Source organism: Orussus abietinus, unplaced genomic scaffold, assembly GCF_000612105.2.
Source record: "Orussus abietinus isolate OABI.00-Male unplaced genomic scaffold, Oabi_2.0 scaffold186, whole genome shotgun sequence".
NCBI lineage: Eukaryota > Metazoa > Arthropoda > Insecta > Hymenoptera > Orussidae > Orussus > Orussus abietinus.
In genome coordinates, this window is record NW_019394344.1 from 163,181 (window position 1) to 183,047 (window position 19,867).

At 42.7% G+C, this 19,867-nt stretch overlaps 1 protein-coding gene across 1 annotated transcript in view; it reads right to left on the reverse strand.

The window, feature by feature from the left end:
- Positions 1–15,061, reverse strand: part of LOC105694351 (somatomedin-B and thrombospondin type-1 domain-containing protein) — a 63,281-nt gene extending 48,220 nt beyond the window's left edge. Inside the window, exon 1 of the mRNA XM_012414906.2 lies at positions 14,226–15,061. Coding sequence (XP_012270329.1) covers positions 14,226–14,472 — 247 coding nt within the window. The 5' untranslated portion in view covers positions 14,473–15,061. The remainder of the gene's footprint in view (positions 1–14,225) is intronic.
- Between the last annotated feature and the right edge of the window lie 4,806 nt (positions 15,062–19,867).

Sequence of the window (19,867 nt, forward strand, 5' to 3'; positions counted from 1 at the left end):
GAATGGGAGGTCTTCGGAGAGATGGAAGCAAAAGGAATAATCGAGACGCCGATATTAAAATGACTACCGACTCCATTGCTTTTATGACTCCGCCTTGTAGGATATTTCCTCTCTCCGTGATATTTCGCGAAATGTTTCTTCGCTAAAGCTTATTATTCCTTAAATTACGGAATGCTAAAAAAAGAAGGGCCTTTATTAAATCCGGGAACACGGAGAGCCCTGGAAATCCAGAGGAAGCAAGAAAAAAACATTTCTTATGATTCCAACTGCTTTGTATTCTGCCGAAGTGCAAAGTTCCTCCAGGATATACAAAAGGAAAGACAAGCGAAGTCTCTGTAATTTCAACAAATCAGGATAAAAGCCCCCAATAAATTAATATCTTTCACGTATCCCTTTTAGACAACTCACTCGATAAATAACTCGTAATTCCCAGAAATAAGTGGTCCCTAAAATCTGAAATTGACAAAAAATCGCGGCAAGCCTCATTAAAATGACAATTTCAACCTTCTAAACGCCACCCATGAATTGCAAACCGCATACTCGAATATCGATATTTCCTAATCTCTATTTGATTTCTCCGACTTATCATCACGCCACTCCTTCGTAACCAAGAAATTTCTTTCCAAATTGAGATTTGATAAACATTTTAATATATATAAGATTACATAAATTTTAAATTTATAAATAGTTAAAACCAGAAGCTTAATGGCGAATTTCAAGCAGTACCAATTTTTCTAGGTTTGAAAAGAAAAATTGGGTAACAGAGGGTTAATTCCTCCCCAGAGAGCCGTCCTTCCCGGCTCTTAATAATTTTAACAAATCCCCATATAAATATTCACCAAGGATCCGCGGTAATGAGAGGTCCTCGAGGATCCCCTGAAGAACCGGCGGAGAAAAATCTGAGATTCTAAGGAAGCTGGAGAAAAACAAGAGAGCCGGATATTAATGCTCGACGAGTGCAGTGCTCTAAAAACGCTGCTGGCCGTTCGCACCGGCAACCCAATAAAGACAATGCATCCTGATGCATTAGCATGACAATGCCTGCCCGCGCATGACCAATTACGATACTTATGGCAGGGAGTGACCAGACTGGCAGATAAATTCAACGAGCCCGTTCCTTAAGACCCGAGAGGTCGTTTGCATCATCGTCTACAAGGGATTTAATCCTACCAGGGAAAATTAGGACGCGGCCAATGGGCCACATGTGTAATTTATAAACGATTGATCACGTGACATCGGTACAAGGGGTTAAAGTCCGGTACATGATCTAAATGGGGGGAACAAAGGGTCGTTACTTGGTGGCTTATGTATGCATACACAGGTCCTCGTGCATGGAAGATTAATATCATCCAGAGAGCCCGACATACGTGTGCACGGGGTCGGCACTAATTGTCCACGCTTCGTTGTAATCGACAATTGAAATAGCAGGAACTCGATTTAGCGACTGAGTAATTTATTTAAGACCCGCTACCGCATCTCGAGAGAGAACGCAGAACAGCTGGCACCCCTCAGAGGATACGTAGAGTAAATTCGAGGAGAATATCGGGATTTTGCGAATAGTTAGATTAATGTTATTATGCGCGTCCCCGGTTGTCGGTATCGCGAGTACCTCGGTAATGAGCTCATATTGTGCAACAAATTGTTACGGATACCTCGGACACGTGCATCGGCATGGCCTAAGCCTAATATAAATTCGTTCATGAAACATTCAAACCCCAGGCCGTGTAAACGAGCAAATCCCGACGTGGAGGGGCTAAAAATAGAGGCTTAATTTATTCATCCGGGAGTCAGGCAATAAAAGTGGCATCGCGTGGGTCTTCTGACATCGGGAGGGAATCCTTGGTCCCAGCCAAAGACCTCAGAGTTCAAGTTCGAGGTCGTTCTCGGAGCCAAGGAATGATTTCTACCCACCAGACTCTTTTATACACGAAGAAAACAAAAAAAGTAATGGTATTTAATCTAACCTTGCAATTATGTAACAATGATTCCTATTTCTAGACTAGGCGCTCTCTTCGAGGCTATTAATTTATTGCTAACGAGGACTGACGGCATGAAGAAGGTTTGAGATCCTAAATTTAGCCACCCTGGAAGGAGCATTAATAAGTTGAATTAATAAAAAAAAAAAAGAAAAAGAAGAAATCACGGATCGTGAAGATCTTTCACCATCGCATAGGATTCTTCGATGTATCAGACAAAAGTCTTAAGTTCATCAAGAACCTCCGACTATTATTTCCTCCGGCAAGATCCTGAAGATCCTTGCACCTGAGAAAAAGGAGATAAGTAAAATATCTAATTAAAAAAAAAATAAATAAATAAACAGTCTAGAAATAACGTAATAATAATTCTCATTTCTAGATTAGGGGTTCTCTCAAGGTTGAATAAATTCGCCTGCGAGGGGGCCCTAAATGTAGCCTTCCCGGAAGGAGCATTAATAAATTGAATGAATAAAAAAAAATCACGGATCATGGGGATCTTTCATCACCATCACAAAGGATTCTCGAACCTATAAGGTAAAGGTCACGAGTTAGAGGTGGATCAAGAACCTCCCAAAATGATTTCCTCAGTATCCTTGTGTCTAAAAAAAGGAGATAGGTATAGGATCGTATAATACAGTATATTGTCTAATCTATCCTCGCTATACCTTAGAGGTTACGTAACAATGATTCTCGTTTCCGGATAAGGCGATCTCTCAAGGCTAAATAAATTCGTTGGCGAGGCGAGCAGACGGCACGAAGACGGGCCGAAGATCCTAAATTTATCCATCCTGGAGGGAGCATTAATAAAAGCGGCATCGCGTGGGTCTCTTCTTGTCGGGGATTCCTCGAGTTCGAGCAGCCAAAGACCCCAGGGGGTTCAAGTTCAAGGCCGCTCGAGGCGAATCTGGAAACGAGTCCGCCCACTAATTGAATTCGAGGCGAGTGAACTTCCTTTTTTCACCTCCTCCTTTTTATGCCTTTTCCCTTCCCTGCACCTTCTCCCCTTTTTCTTAGCTTCCTCCCCTATTCGGTTTCCTTCCCTTCCTTTTTCTCCGAAGGGGACGGAGTGTAAAAATAAGAGAGCAAGGACAAGGACCCGGGAGAGTGGTCCCGCGAAAAACCGGAGTATTATTAGAGGCCCAAAGGTGGAGGAGGAGGTCGGACCCCTCGAAGGTGGCGAAGATCAGAACCGGCCCTCCTTAAGGTTCGGCCCGATCCCGGTCCCCCTCATTTGCATAACCGGACCCAGCTAGCAGAGGGTCCTTTTTCGGTGCTAGCTCTTTTAGGACAATGCCGCATGGCATTTCACTTGCTAATAAGCCGGGGCGGTTCATTACTCCGAAATTGAATGTTTAGCTTGGATGTCGATATACCCTCCATACCGCCGGGAGGATATCGGCTCTCGTGGGAGCAGAAGGCCAACCTTCGGGAACCTCCGGGAACCTCTAGCAACCTACAAGATGAAGTCGGCCAACTTTATCCTACCTTGTTCCGGGATGAACTTGCAAACTCGAGTTCGAAAGAAGCCGAAGAAGCCTTATGGCTGGTCCCGAGGGAAAATTCGTTAACTCCTTCGCGTCCTTTACGATAAGCCGGAAGGCGCGTTAAGGGAGCAAGTATCGAGTACGCGAGTACACGAGGCTGTACCTTGTTGTAAAGGAGGTTCCCGGGAACGATGTACCTGGTCCTGGAATTTTCACTTTTCTTTCTCTGAAACCCATTTTCCGCCCTAGGTTGATGGATCCAGCGGGCCCAGAATTTCTCACTTTAGTCTTTTTGACAACTAATAATTTTTTTCTTCTCTCAGAAAATCAATAAATCGGCCGCTAATAAAATAGTCCAGGATATGTGCTAGACCTTGGGAGCTTTCATTTCGCGATGAGGAAAACGATTGATTAAAATAAATATGCATTGCGAGAACAAAAATCTGCGATCAAATACGTCCAAAGAAATGTCAAATTGAGGGGACAAAATTATGTGAAATCGTCAATAGTTAGTTTCAATCAGCAACGTCAATTTTTCTTCTCGGGGAGACAATTATTTCGTGCAATTATACATGATTCAGGCAACGATACATACTTTAACAATATATATTTGTTTCGGTCAACTAATATTTCTCCTCCTTGCGACTTTCCTGAAATTCAATTATCTTTTATCCTAGATATTTTACTGTGAAACCGCATACTTGACGATAAGGAAACATGTCCTGTAAAAATTGTTTAATATATTATTTCTGCAGACGAAAATCTGAGATGAATGTTTCACTTAATAGCGATATTTCAATGTGGATTTCGCTAAATGAGGATTAAAAGTTATACAATTGCCTTTGTTTCCCGTTTTCATGGTCATAGTTTCCATGGTGGGATACACTGACATCCCCCATACGAACGCGAAAACAGAGGCATGTAATAATTAAAGGCTTCCCCTGTTTTCAGCCGGGGCGCTAAATTTCAACGTGCTTTATCAATGAACGCGCCGTGTTAAAATCACAAAGTAAACTTTATTTACGTAATTGGGGAGCAATTCAGAAACTCTAGTGTTCAAGCAACAAATGAACCCAGGTATTCGGGAGCTGGCTTAAAATCCTTAATTGGTAATTCAATTATTTATAATATACACATCCCAGCTACCCTCTTCTCCTCGGATATGAATTCAACAAAAAAAAAAAAGAATGTAGTTCAAACAATCGATGCAACGTTTAATTTAAACATTATGGTTGTTAAAGAATTGTCGAATAGAAACATTTCTTGCATAAGCTGTTTTGGAAATGATAAAGGACGATTTTAAGGAGAAAGGCAACTCGCCGATTGCGAGGCAACGGTTTGCAATACGGATGGTGAATTACGCATTTAACGAAAGGGAACCCACTTGGACAGTGATTAAAACCCACGCAAGGCGTCGGTGTCGGGGAACAATAATTCCCAGGACAGTCGGGGTCGGATTGACAATGGACCCAAGGAAATGACACGAAACCGGAGAGAGGCGAAACTCGACGCGCGTCGCGCATATCCAACCAGGAAGTGATCGCGCGCGTTTCCGGGCGATTAAAGCGGCTTTAATGGACCTCGCCGTAGTTCACAGACAAATTAAAATTACCCTCCACTCCTGGCCCGTCTACCCGGAAGTGAGAAACGAGACTCGTAAAATATGGAACAATATTTGGCGCGTTAATTGCACCCACGCGCTGTTTAATGTCCCATGCGCTCGGGACGTCGCTCGCTTGGTCAGCTTCGATTGTGTTCCTGTCTATCTAATATGACTCGCTCTTTCAATTTGTTTATAAATTCCCAAGTAATATTTTAAACGTGAGCCATTATCTCGGTAAATCCATCATCCTGATATCCGCCATCTCGATTTGTTTAGAAATTTACAAGTGGTGTCTGAAGTTCGTTCGCTCGATCAACTTTGCGTTCCCATTTCTTTTATCCTACACATCGTTCCGATTAGTATATAAATTTGCAATTATTATTTAAAATTCAGGAAATCGTTAGCCTCAACAGCGTTCCTATTTTTTTGACATCATTCGCAGGTTCACCTTTTTTCTCGTTAATTGACAAGTGACATTTGAAATTATGAAAATCTGATTAATCGAGTTTGTACAATGTTCGCATCCTTCTGATAATATTTTCTCTATTTTCTATTTGTTCATTAAAATACTAGTAATATTTAAATGTTCGTCTGATTAGCTTCGTGTAGTGCTTTTGTTGCTGGTATTAATTTTAGTTTCGATTTACCTCACCAATTTATAAGGTTTAGTGGTCAGTATTGAAACGCTGTGAGCGTAAAAAATAGTGATGTTACATTATTTAATTTGTTGTACAGTTTCTCGTAGCTGCACTTCTGTTCCGAGAGGGATGCTCTAGGTTATGTATTCCTGGGGCTCATGTATCTTGTACATGAGTAATATTTAATTTCAACGCCTGATTCACCTAAGGAGGTACGTACGAACCTACTTCTCGGCACATGTTGCAAGTTGGAACAACTTCGGGATTTATGCCGCAAGTTGAGCACTTTATGAACGCATAAAGTTTCAAGCTTTTCCACCGCATTTAAAGTAACTTCACCGAGCAGCCAATTTTGCGCTTAACTACGGCCTGCGAGATAAACGGTCAAACGGTGGAGAAGAAAGCTCGAATTATCATCGCCAATCCATACTTCACTTTATCTGATACGAATACTCGATATCATTTCACAAGATCTTATTCCAACTTGAGGGAGGAACTTTGAGAAAATGGGAGATCGATTGTCCTTGGAAAATTTTTGGAAAACAACATAAATGAAATATTCGATGAAAGCCATCGTTGAATTATTGTCAAAGTCAAGATAACATAATTACACGTGTAAATAAAAATTGAAATAACAATATTATATTTGAAATAAATTACATAGTCAAATTGAAATCATTATTACGTTATCTCTCCGTCTCGAAAGCGATGAACTGAAATACTAATTTCCGAAATTTCATAACGTCCTAATTGAAATATTTATCATATTCTAATAATCCTTCAGCTATTTACGTGTCTACATTTTTATTTTTCCGGGCAAGATTAATAAATGCGGATAAACATTTTAAAAGGTGTTAGATTAAATTCTAATTAACGTGTATCTTTATCAACGAATGAAATGATGGAATTGAAGAAATTAACCGTATAAAATTCAATCGTAAAATAGTGCACTTAGCAATTACCAGGACTCATTGGACCCCAGTCAATACCTTGATTACCCCGCTGGTCTCTAATCGATTACTAATTTACCGAACTCGATAATGACCAGGCAGTCGCTATTTCCCAGGAAACAGCAGAATAAGAAAAAGAAGAAGATCGAGTTTGTCGTTAACGTCGGAGCACTCGACTCGTGGAAAAGCGATTGAAAGTGTATTAAGAGAATTAAAGCTCGACCGTCATCGAGGGTAAATGAAGTCCGAAGGACCTCGTTACGAGCCGCAATATCGGCGAAATCCCTCGATCGATTGGATTTCACAAATCGATATGGAATGAGAAGACGATCCCTGACTTCTTAAAAACCCATGACTACTCTTCTGCAGATTCCAAGGCTGGCCAGGTTAGCGGCTTTATCGAGACAGAGGGGGACTTTAAAACGCGGTTTATCGTCTTTCGGGGAGGTTTATCGCGGCTATTATTTTCCAGAATTGAGTGCTGAATTTAACTCCTGCCTTGGATAAGAAGAGGAGGCGCAAGGGAATTTAAAGTCCGCACCCTTGTTCCAAAAGTAACTTTTAAGGGGGATATAAAGCATGGAGCACTCCGCGATTTCTTGGGGGAGGGGAGGAAGAAAAAGGAATTGGAGCCTTATGGCTTTCAGAAAATTAATTAACTTGGGCTTTAACCCGAGATGGGAGGTGTACCTTGATGCGGGAGATGAAATTCCGTGTAAAGTTATCAAAATACAAGTTGCGGTACAATATACAGTTTCCATCGAGTTGGGCACTTAAGGGAGCTGCTTTGCTTCTTATGAGACTACTTAGCTCGCTTTAATATTTAATACCGAATGACGATAATTAGTAATATCACCGGTCGTGCGTTAATGCCCATGTGTTCGTATCGGCAGAAGTTGCCACGAACTTAGTTTCCGCTGACAAGCTTCAAACTACCAGAGAAGTGAAATGCCATACCCTGCTGGGAAATCCTGTTAGAATTTCTGGTAGTTCCAATGTACCCTAAACTGCATTTCCAGTATGTTATAGATCGTTTTTTTTTTTCGAACTGCAACCATGGAGCTATCGGAGAACTGAAACGCCATACCTTGCTGAGGAGTTCTGTCAAAATTCCTGAGAATTTCGATATAGTGTAAAGCACATTTTCAGCATTATATAGAAAATCCCTTTCAAGTTCAATTTTCAAGCTTCTATACAGATCGAATGCCACCTGGTGTTTTTTAAACTGTATTAGAATTTATAATTGTTTTAGTACAGATTACATTTCATTTTCAGTAACTTATAGAAGATTTTTGAAAATGCAAGGGTCCAATTGCTAAGAAAGTGAAAAGCCATACCTTGACTAGGAATTCTATAAGAATTTATGGTTTTGGCACTTTCCCCTCCAAACTGCATATCCAATGTTTCACAGAAAATCAGAAATTGTAGTACAAGATTCGAACCCAAGGAAAAGAAACTTCATACCCAGCTGATAAATTGGACTTCCGGTACTGCCGACATTGGTAGTTTTGGTAGTTCCGTCCTAAACTGTATTTCCACAATTTTATAGAAAAGTCCTTCCGAAGTCATACCCGCGTCATACCCTGAATAACTTGCACGATAAAGTGGTAGTAACAATTTGTCCGAATATTCGACGGGGGTTCGAAATAGTAAAAAGTACCCAAACGGAAGTAAATTTCGGAGGATATCTTGGAAGAACCAGCCGTAAACTGTACAGCCCTTCCTCATCTTTGCGAGTGGTCGAGGCCATTTTCGGAGAGGATGTCGGCGACGGACGATGGCCACGATTTCGGGAGAAGCTTGCAAACTCGCATGCATTTTTCATGGAAACCCGCCATCGCGAAAGTGCTCGGTAGTTCCAGCAATTCACGAACTCGTCACGAAATGGACATGGAGTGTACTTCGCGGAGCTTGCGGCGAATATTAGAAAGCCAACCCTCTACAAGCACATAAAAAGGTTCGACTTTGCTAATTCAAAGTATTCCCTTTGCGGCATAAAAATTAAGAAAAAAAAAAAGAAGAAGAATAGAAAACGAGGAATAATCGCTCTTGAAATAAATAAAAAAGAGTTTAGGTGGCATTATTTATACTTTTTTATTTATTTTTAATTAAAATTTTTTTTTAATTAACAGCGAGGAGAGCGGCTTGTTTCTGCGAGGTCGGAGTTCATTTGGTGGGAGTCCGTTTTAAGCCGTCGAGCTTTTAGAAGGATGTAAACTCGGAGCAGGACTTAGCAGCTTTCGGGCTGCTGGAATCTCCTTTTTTGGTAATCCAGCTTACCTTCGTTACCACTGCCGTAAAACAAACAAGGGGGTTATGATCTGATGCTCGTTATTAAGCTCCGCGTATTCAAACATTCCTACATAATGGATACGATTTCCCGGGATCAACAATGTACGCAAGCACTATAATAACTCTATGCATATATACATTTCGAAATGAGACACTTTAGAATTTCTCCTCCATTCCTCCGCTTTTCGAAAAGTTATTACAATGATTTTATATCCCTCTCCAGGTGAAGTAGAAAAATCTACTTAAGTCAGCCGAAGTGCCTCTTATCAAAGGGAATGATTACAAGATGCATACAACACTTCCGTACATAAGGTGATGTGAAATTGGCATCGAAGAGGTTTTGTTTATAAAACTTTTCTCTCAACTCGGTTTACCGAATAGTTTGAAACGTTACAACGTGAATAGGGAGACTATAAGGGAGGTCCTGAAACTCATGAAATTTCAATTACTTTCAAATTTGTTTATGGGTATTTAAAAAATAGTTTATAAGAAAGGAAATTTCCCGAGTTTCAGGACCTACCTTAGGGTCTCCATATTCACGTTTTAAAGTATGAAACGATTTGAGACACCCAGTTCGTAGATAAGTTTTACGAACGATTGAGCTTTCGGATGCCACTTTCACACCTCCTTAACAATAAAATATAAAAGAAAGGAAAATCCAAATTAACAGGACTCGTTCGCGCTACAAATCGGTACGTCCATTACTTATCACTTTTTTCGCGTTCCCAGCATATTTTCGGTAAAAAAAAATGTTTCTAGGTGGCCAATCGGTGGTAAACCTTCGCTTTGAAGGATATCTTGGCAGCGAGCGATCGGAAAAATTAGTATTGTTACAAATGTCCGCCCTTTGAAGTGTCGCCCGAGGTAAGTCCATTCAGCCACGTGGAAGCCCGTCATTTCGGACAAGAAGGGAAAAAGTAAGATTTAAAGAGAGTAAAGAACTGTGCAAATGTCACTTCTCCCTTTCGCTCGATTCCCTCGGCCTTTGCTTCCCACCTCGGAAACGCATTTTCCACATTCGATCTGCGTAACTCCGTGCACGTACAAAGTACACGCGCATGCCCTTTGGGCATGTACGTGCGCCTACGTAAGCATAACCAATCCCTCGAGGGGACACCTAGAAGGAATTCGATGGAAACGGCAAAGAAATTGCATTTTCCACGGAGATGCTTTAATCTCGGATTTCGCTAACCAGTCCCCACCTTCGGTGCTAAGAATGAGAGGAAAGAACTCCGGGAAACGTTACACCGGAAACCGGCTTAATGAAATACTTTGAGAACCTTTGCCCCGCTCCCCGGGTAATTAGGTTTGTATTTCAGATCCGATCATTTAATCTCGTATTTCCGGCTAAACCGAATAGGAATTACGAGGAGAGATTCTGAACACAGAGGGATATCCGTGGGAAAAAATTCAAATTAACTCATCATTTCCGATTTTGATATAGTCTGGTTGACGGTGATGAGTTCTAGTAGAAACGCCTCAGTTGGGTCAGCCTGGATTCTTTGAAGGCGAAGTAAAGTGTCCTTAATTAAATCATGAATTGGATAATTCTCAATCAGGATGATATTTCGGGCCTGAATCTAGAATTCTGAAACTTATTCCTCCTTAACACATTCGCGACCGGCAAATGTTTTCCATTTCAAATACTGAGTACTGGCGAAAATAATGAAATTCTGAAACTGGTTGCCGCAAACTTATATCGTGTATCGTCGTGGACGTGATTCACATCAGCGGCAATCAGGAGTAGAATTTAAAATGACGTGAATTCACGTCAGCGGCAAACAGGAATAGAACTCGAAAAGACGTGAATTCCCGTCAGCGGTCGCGAATGTGTTAATATCCTTATGGATTGCATTAATGATATGGTTGTTAGACTTGTTACGAGGTAAATTTTACAATACTCTGTAAGTATGTAAGTGCCTCGTTACACTACAGAGACAGTGACTATACTGGGGAATTTATTTTTCGAAACTCGCGATACAAAATGGGGAATATATACGTTTGAATGTTACTGCAAAACCGTGTTAACGTACTTCGCCCAGAACACTGCAATTTTACTATTAAAAAATAATAATTCAATCGCAAAAATGTTTAGCAACAATTGTCAGTTTTATACCATAACACATTCGCGACCGGAAAATTTTTTCCGTTTCAATTACTGAATACCGGCGAAAATAATGAAATTCTGAAACTGGTTGCTGCAAACTTGTATCGTGTATCGTTATGGACGTGATTCACGTCAGCGATCACGAATGTGTTAAGATACGTGAAATTCTTAAAATGTAGAATTTTTAACGTGGGCGAGATCGTTTTTGTCAATGGGAAAACTCTTGCTTGAAAAAAAGTGCAGGGTAGGATGTATTTAGACACGCACGATTTACCCGGTCTTCGTGAAAGGGATTTATTCATACGGGGGCATGCAGAGCCGCGTAATGAAGAGATCGTAAATTTCAATATCGGCCTATAAGTCATTTCCACAGGGTGGCGGTTGAAAGTGCAACAAAACCGAAATCTCGTTGCAGGTGATTTACGATCGGATGCAATTGCATCACGTGGGGGTGCGTTCGGAGTCGCGGTATCCACGGGGTCTGTTAATTCTCAGATTCCTCTGGATTCCCTGAATTCTCTGAACAAACGAATTCTCGACCTCGTTCCGAGCTGTTGCACCAGTAAATGCAGTCGCGGACAGCAATCGGTGCATATTAATCGTCCATCAAGAGTTGTCGATGTCGTCGGTCAGCGAAACCGGCACTTCAAAGACACGATATAAACGCGGGAAAAAGTCGGAACGAATAAAAGTGATTTATTTGCCGAATGCATGCATGCACATACAATCGAGATACTCCCCAAACATGTCGTTGGGCGTCACTTCGAAACGTTAAACAACGATCTCTCATCCCTGCAGCATCCTGAACGCCAGTCGTGCAGTTAGGGACATAAATCGTGACTGAAAATTTTCCTGGATTTTTCCGAATTTTCAGGATATTATTTAGCACGTCTTGAGGAAATTTGTGGAATTTTGTGACCTTGTTACACATTCAATTGACCTAATCACTTGTAATTAAACTAGACCGCGTTCCGAGGAGCATGATTTGGTCAGGGCCAAATGCGATTAGCATAATGCCAAAACGGAATAGGTACGAATTTCGCATGCAGATGGGTTCTTCAGATTGCTGCTGAAATCTATGCGCCGAAGGCATGACATTAAATCTACCCAATGGTAATTGCAAACCACACCCTCGTACGAGCAACAAGTAAATCGCCCCCGATTCCGCGAACACCATTAGCACGAGAAAAACATTCAACAAGGTGGAACGTGGAAGTGTAAACCGTCTATTGGTGTAAATGGATTTACTTTGAATTAATTTTATACTAAATGTAGCCTTAAGAGGATTTTACACCTCTTCATTTTTGCTGGAAGATGATTCACAGTTTCCCGGAGAAATGCGTTATTCCACGACCAAATGAAAATTCGTTTACAGAATAGCAGATAACATGACCTCATATCATTGGAAGTACTATATTTAAGCCATAGAAATTGAAAGAAGAAAATTACAAATATCATCACCTTCCAAATGATACGTTAATTGAGATAATTTATGCGTTTGCATGTTCGCCACCTGAGTGCGGTGAGTAATCTATAAGTTCGGAATATATTTTCTAATTATCAGATGATATTCATCAGGTAAACCTAAATTTCATGATTAGTTATGTTTGCAATTTTTACCCATATCTTGCTTGAAATGGGAGATGTTTGATAAACGAATACACGGAATGCAAATGTTGTATCTAAATCGTCAAATTATTTGCCAAGGACAAAGATAAGTAAAGAACGAAGGAAAATCTCATTTTTAAATTAATACATTGGAAAATCGAAATTATGAGAAACTCGACTGCGTTTAGAATTATCCATTAAAAAAAATTCGAGGGTGTCGAGAAAAATGTTCGCCGAGTGTACATCTAGTGTAAATTCATTTCAGGAAGTTCCTCTCGGTAATGAAGTTCTCCGAAGAGGGGGGCCTCGTCGGAACCGCATAAATGGGTGCCTAATTACTCAAACGCATTTACGCATCGCACATGTGCCGAAACACATGCGCGACGACGAGTTTAATTTGCTCGTCTGCGGTTTAAGCACCTTGTACCCTGGTTCAGGTACGTTTCAGTTAGCACGCCGTTTGAGAACCAACTTCAATACGAGCCAAAAGTTCCGCTTACTCGGCCTCTAGAGTTTCGCAAATAAAGCCGAGCCCCCTGCTCGGTGTCAACAATAACAATGACATTTTCCACCACTTCGCCCAGCTGACAGCGAGCGAGCGCGGGGAAAGAACTCGTACCGAAGTTGGCTCTGTACTTGACTTCGAAGTGGTTTAACTGAAGTGTTGCGGGCGAGGTACGTCAACAACGGTTTTGCAATAACATTCAAACGCGTATATTCTCCATTTTGTATCGGGAGTTTAGAAAAATAAATTCTTCAGTATAGTCATTGTCTCTATAGTGTAACGAGGCACTTACATACAGAATATCATAAAATTTATCTCGTAACAAGTCTAACCACCATATCATTAATGCAAGCCATGAGAATATTAACACATTCGCGGCCGCTGACGTGAATTAACGTCATTTTAAATTTTATTCCTGATTGCCGCTGACGTGAATCACGTCCATAACGATACACGATACAAGTTTGCGGCAATCAGTTTCAGAATTTTATTATTTTCGCCGGTACTCAGTATTTGAAACGGAAAAAATTTGCCGGTCGCGAATGTGTAATAGTATAAAAGTGACAATTGTTGCTAAACACTTTTGCGATTGATTAATTTTTTTGGGTACACCTAACCTCCACATTATGGATGAAGATCATAAGGAGGTTGAGATATAAAAGTGGTAACTGTTACCATGCCCTTTTGAATACCTGCACATACACCGAGGAAAAAGATTAGTTGACTGAAATATATATCATCGCCTCATACGTTGTTGCTTGTACCATATATAACAGCAAGCAACAATTATTTCGTAGTGAAGAAAAATTGACGTTGATTTACACGAATCATTCTTGATTTAAAATAATTTTATTTCCTCAATTCTTCGGATGTATTTGATAGATTTTGATTTTGTTGTCGCAATGTATATTGTTTAGGGCCAGCCAACCTTTTATTCTTAGGGTATAGCCTCGTGATAATCCAACAGCAGAGACTTAATCTGTTGATAGTCAAAGATGCATCAATTAACTTTTTCATTCCGATAATGATAGTGGTATCAATTCAGACGGGAACGTCACCAACCTCCGCACGCTTCCTTGAAGTCGTTGCAGCAGTCGCCGAGCTTCAGACACGCGTGGTCGCAGTAGCACGGCTTGTCGGTGAGCGCCTGTATAATGGCATTCGGGGACGTCTTCTGCACGACGCAGGCCGAATCCCTTCCGGGGCAGCAGAGCTTGGCCTCGCCGCAGCTTCCGGCGAACGCGACTTCCGGGAGCGCAGCCATCACCGACGCCAGAGCCGCCATGAGCGCGAGTCCGTTCCGACCCATCGCTACGAACTCTTTTCCACCCTTCGACTCGTCCCGCTTCCCGCCTTTTCGCTCTTCTCTCTCCCTAATCTCCAGCACAGCAGTTCGACCAGGATTCGAAAACTTCTTCAAAACTGACACGTATATCCCCAAGAACAATTGATATACGTATACGAACTCGTAGGAAGTCGAGCGTGAGTTCTGCGATACCTGCGCTACGTCCGCCGAGACCGGAAGGCCCCAGAAGAGAACTCGGGAATGGCTTCCATTCGCGACTCGATATATACCGGAATATACCCCGTCACTCGCTTTCGCGATTAACCGACTTATTAATCAAAGGGTCTAGATCTCGATTCAAATGAGTTTCGGCGTGGATGCCGCCTCCCCGGGCTGATCCGCGCGGATGCGCGTCGATCCTCGTCGATCCTTGTCGAAGCCTGTCAAAGCCTGTCGGAGCCTGTCGGAGCGCGCTTCGGCGGCCAAGGTCGGTGGATGCCGGTGTTGGCCCGCTCGCGTCTGGGACCCTCCTGCGCTCGCCGGCGGACGGTTCGGATGTCTTTGGGTACACCTCCGCTACGCGAAGGCGCTACGCGATGCGACTGCGGCGGCTCGATCGGCGGAGGAGCGCCGAAGGCTGGATCTTCCCCGCGGAACCGACTCTCGTCCCCACCACCTGGCACGCACCGTCGAGAACCCCGTCCGCTTGCCGTGCGCCGGGAGCAGACGACTGCGGCGCACCTTTCCGTCGCCGGCCTGTCCGCGGAAGAGCCGGCGACGCGCCCACCAGGGCATGCGCCTCGGCGCGGCAAATTTCACTTTTTTACCGCCCGATTCTTGCCCTCCTTTTCGAAAGTCCCAACGAGAGGCTTCCTATTTTCCACCCTTTTCGATATACCTGGGGTTTGAACCGACGAGTTACCGATACGGTTTTAACCGTTAAATACGGAAACGTATCTCACTTTTAGAGGTGACAGGCGTCTACTGTACATTTAAAAACTGTAGATAAGCGTACTTTAAGGTGATATGAAACTGGCTTCTAAGAGGTTATGACATTCGCGACCGACAAATTTTTTCCGTTTCAAATACTGAGTACCGGCGAAAATAATGAAATTCTGAAACTGTTTGCCGCAAACTTGTATCGTGTATCGTTATGGACGTGAATTCACGTCAACGGCAACCAGGTATAGAACTTGAAAAGACGTGAATTCACGTCAGCGGTCGCAAATGTGTTAATCGTTCGTGATAGTATTCTCCGAATTGGGTGCACCAATTTGTTTCAAATTTTGCCACGTGAAATGGTAACATCCACGATTCGATATAATCGCAAACATTTTTGTTGTTGGGGCGATTGTTCTTCCAGTAGGACAAAAACTTTATCGGCAATGCTGTCCTTTGTTAATAGGGTAAATTTTGTTTTTCGGTGTAACAAGTTCGGGTATTTGCCTTAGATCGTAGGTCATGGAAATTTCAAGTTAATTGAGCACTCTCCTTGGGATTTGTCGGAAAGTTTCTTCGGCGATTGACCGTGTACAAGGAAGGGATTTATCAGCCGTGGTTGGTAGTAGTCTTGTGGAAAATTTCATTCCCCGAACGAACCATGACGGCTCTAATAGACCGGTGAAAGCAAATGAAATTACCCCTCGCAGCCAACTGGAATTACCGCCAAACATTCTAATTAACGGGGAAGTAACCATATTTACCCCCTTCGGCGTTGCTCTAGCTTCTTCCCCCGCGATGACTCGCCCTAGTTTCGAGGCTTTCCTGTATTTCAAAATCACTATATACTGATAACAATTTGAAATAACAACCAACCGTGTGATACTAACTTTCTCTAAGATTTTCATGAAAACAAAGTCATCCGAAATGCACACCGTACTTTGGGGTATTGCTAGGTATTCACCTACTGGATTTTGTTATTCACACCCAAGGGTACTTTGGACGTGCACTAAAACTCCCTGAACACGGAAAAGATTTTTTCTTTTTACGGCTTTTACGTATCCCCTGAGTGCTCAAAATTCTAGTAACTTTTAGACCCCATTTTTCACCCTGCAGGGAAGTAACCGTATTTACTTTTTTCGGCTCTCCTTTGACTTGGTTCGTCTCTCCTCCATGGCGATGCTTTTTCGCACTTGTGAAACATGCCGGATTTGCAATTCAATTGGATTAGTTCCATCTGCATCGCCACGTTTTTTCTTCTTTTTTCTTTCCCCCGGAAATATCGACAGATGCGGATGTGCAGAGTGTGTAAAGAGTTCCTTAAATCCGGAACAGCGTTTCCGGTGTTAACAGTGGAAATGAAAATCATTAATGAACGGTGCACTCTGTAATCATTAATTATTCGTAAACACTGGAACTGAAGAGAAAACTTGCATAGATCTCTGGAAGAAGTGTTGTAATTTTATGACGCATTTTGAAATAAAATCTACAGCATGTTACAAAATCAATACATAAGCGTATTCACTTTCTCGGCCAATTTCCAAAAATTGTATCAGGATGCTGTAAAATTATATATAAAATCATATATTTCTCCAGGGATTTATAATGAATTTGTACTAATTGTATGTAATGTAATGTAAATGTAAAATAATGTAAAATTATATATAAAATCATATATTTCTCCAGGGATTTATTATGAATTTTTACTAATTCACTTTAGAGACGTCCATTTTATAGTCTCACTCCTGTAATGAAAATGTACGAATTGTTTGAATACTTTTAACAGTTTACAGCATGCTTTCCGTGGAGAGTTTAATCTTTGATATCTAATGTTCTAGATCAGTTGCCAGAGTAGATAGTTGATCCCTTTCTAAAACCCAATCTGGATTTCTGTCAGGAATATAAATGTACAATCACAAGGTGACGCCTTCCAAGAGTAAGTACCATGTTCGCACATGTCCAATCTACGAGATAGTTTATCGGAATCCATGCATGGAAGATTGGATACCAACTGTAAAACATGGTACCATGAGTGCTCAGAGACCTCGTCGTGCCGGAAATTTGATTTACGACTTTTGCAAAACGTCCGCCATTTTACAGAGTCGTTAAATCCCTTCAACTTGTCACAGTCCATTTGTCGAACACGATGAAATTAAATGAAATTTTGATCACCTAATTTGATTATCAAATTCCGATTTCTATTATTTTCTGTACTTTGAACATTCAAAATTCATCTACAGGAGGCCTGGAGCATAATTTGATTTTCTAATCGTGAAAAGCGTAATGAATTTTACATTAGTAAACGTGTCGTCGTTCCGTTATTAACACATTCGTGACCACTGACGTGAATTTACGTCTTGTCAAGTTCTATTCTTGGTTGCCGCTGACGTGAATTCATGCCATTTTAAATTCTATTCCTGGTTGCCGCTGACGTGAATTCACGTCATTTTAAATTCTATTCCTGATTGCCGCTGACGTGAATTCACGTCATTTTAAATTCTATTCCTGGTTTCCAATTACGTGAATTGACGTCCATGACGATACACGATACAAGTTTGAGGCAACCAGTTTCAGAATTTCATTATTTTCGTCGGTACTCAGTATTTGAAACGGAAAAGATCTGCTGGTTGCGAATGTGTTAATAAATTATACTGTTGTGTATTATATTATACTCTGGTATGCTGAAAGGTGCTGCCCTCTTTCGAACAATCATTTAACTCAAAGAATCGCATTATCGAGGATTGGAACTGTCTCATGAGATTGATCTGAAGAGATGAAGAAAAAGATTCTTACTATTGGTAAGGCAGTTTGTCGTTGTAAGTAAATTTCCACCGATGGTAACATTTCGTTGAACAATCTAATATCCGAGATGAGTTGGGAGATTGCTCACGGGCAGGATCGTGCGATCGCATCCTGTGCTGCTCTCTGGTTTCGTACGTTAGCTTTCACCGTTTTTTTTGCCCCCAAGGGCGGCGCAACAAATTTCTGATAGGAGCTCGCGCACTCGCGATGGCGGTACCATCTACCAGTCGCCGTTAGCGGCTCACGTACTCGTGATGGTAATACCATGCGGCAGTTGACGGTGGTGGCTTACCTACGCTTACCGACTCTGCTCGCTTTTGATGGTAAGGGAAGAACACTCGTGACGCTCCATTTGACTTTATCTACTTATCTACTACTATTAAGTACATTGATGCCACAAAGTCGACGAGATGCGGAGCTTTGGGGCACGCGTCGGTGTCGCGTACGGAACCCTCATGCAGCGAATCTGTGTGAGTGCGATCGCTCCTAGAAACTTAGCGCGTCCCAACCAGCCAACCGCCAAGCTACGGGTCGAGACGTTGAGTATGTGTGCGTTCGGCGCTACACTCGACGAGTATGCGTGAGAGTCGAATACTGAGAAAATCCTCCCGAGGCTTACCTAACCCCGGATATAAGCCGAGTCATTTCGTGTATGATTTTTACATTTCCCTACTAGCGTCATCAAGCGTTTTCACGCGTTTCTAGAGCGTTCTTGAATGTTTTCGAAAGTTTTCGAGCGTTATCTAGCGTAATCGAGCATTTTTCGACAGTTTTCGAACGTTTTCGAGAGTTTCTCGATCATTTTCAGAGCATTTTCGAGCGTTTTCACGCATTTTCAGAGCATTTTCGAGTGTTATCGATAGTTTTCCCGCGTTTTTCAAGTGTTTTCGAGCTTTACCAAAGGCCGTACAGTGCCGTTGAGTGTTGTTAAGTGCCGGAGAGTGCCGGACAGTTGCTGCAGAGTGCCGTAGAGTGCTGGAGAGTTGCCGCACAGTGCCGAAGAGTGTCGGAAAGTTGCCGGAGAGATGCCGCAGAGGGCCGCAGAGGGCCGCAGAGTGCCGGAGAGTGCCGGAGAGTGCCGCAGAGTGCCGGAGAGTGCCGCAGAGTTCCGCATAGGGGCGCAGAGTGCCGCAAAGGGCCGCAGAGTACCGCAGAGTGCCGGAGAGTTGACGCAGAGTGCCGGAGAGTGCCGGAGAGTGCCGCAGAGTGCCGTAGAGTGCCGGAGAGTGCCAGAAAGTTGCCGGAGAGCGCCGGAGAATGCCGCAGAGTGCTGGGGAGTGCCTTAGAGTTGCTACAGAGTGCCTTAGTGTTGCCGGAGAGTGCCGGAGAGTGCCGGAGAGCGCCGCAGAGTGCCGGAGAGTTGCCGGAGAGTGCCGGAGAATTGCCGCAGAGTGCCGGAGAGTGCCGCAGAGTGCCGCAAAGGGCCGCAGAGTACCGCAGAGTGCCGGAGAGTTGACGCAGAGTGCCGGAGAGTGCCGGAGAGTGCCGCAGAGTGCCGCAGAGTGCCGGAGAGTTGCCGCAGAGTACCGGAGAGTGCCGGAGAGTTGCCAGAGATTGCCGGAGAGTTGACGCAGAGTGCCGGAGAGTGCCGGAGAGTGCCGGAACGTTGCCGGAGAGTGCCGCACAGTTGCTGCAGAGTGCCGTAGAGTGCTGGAGAGTTGCCGCACAGTGCCGAAGA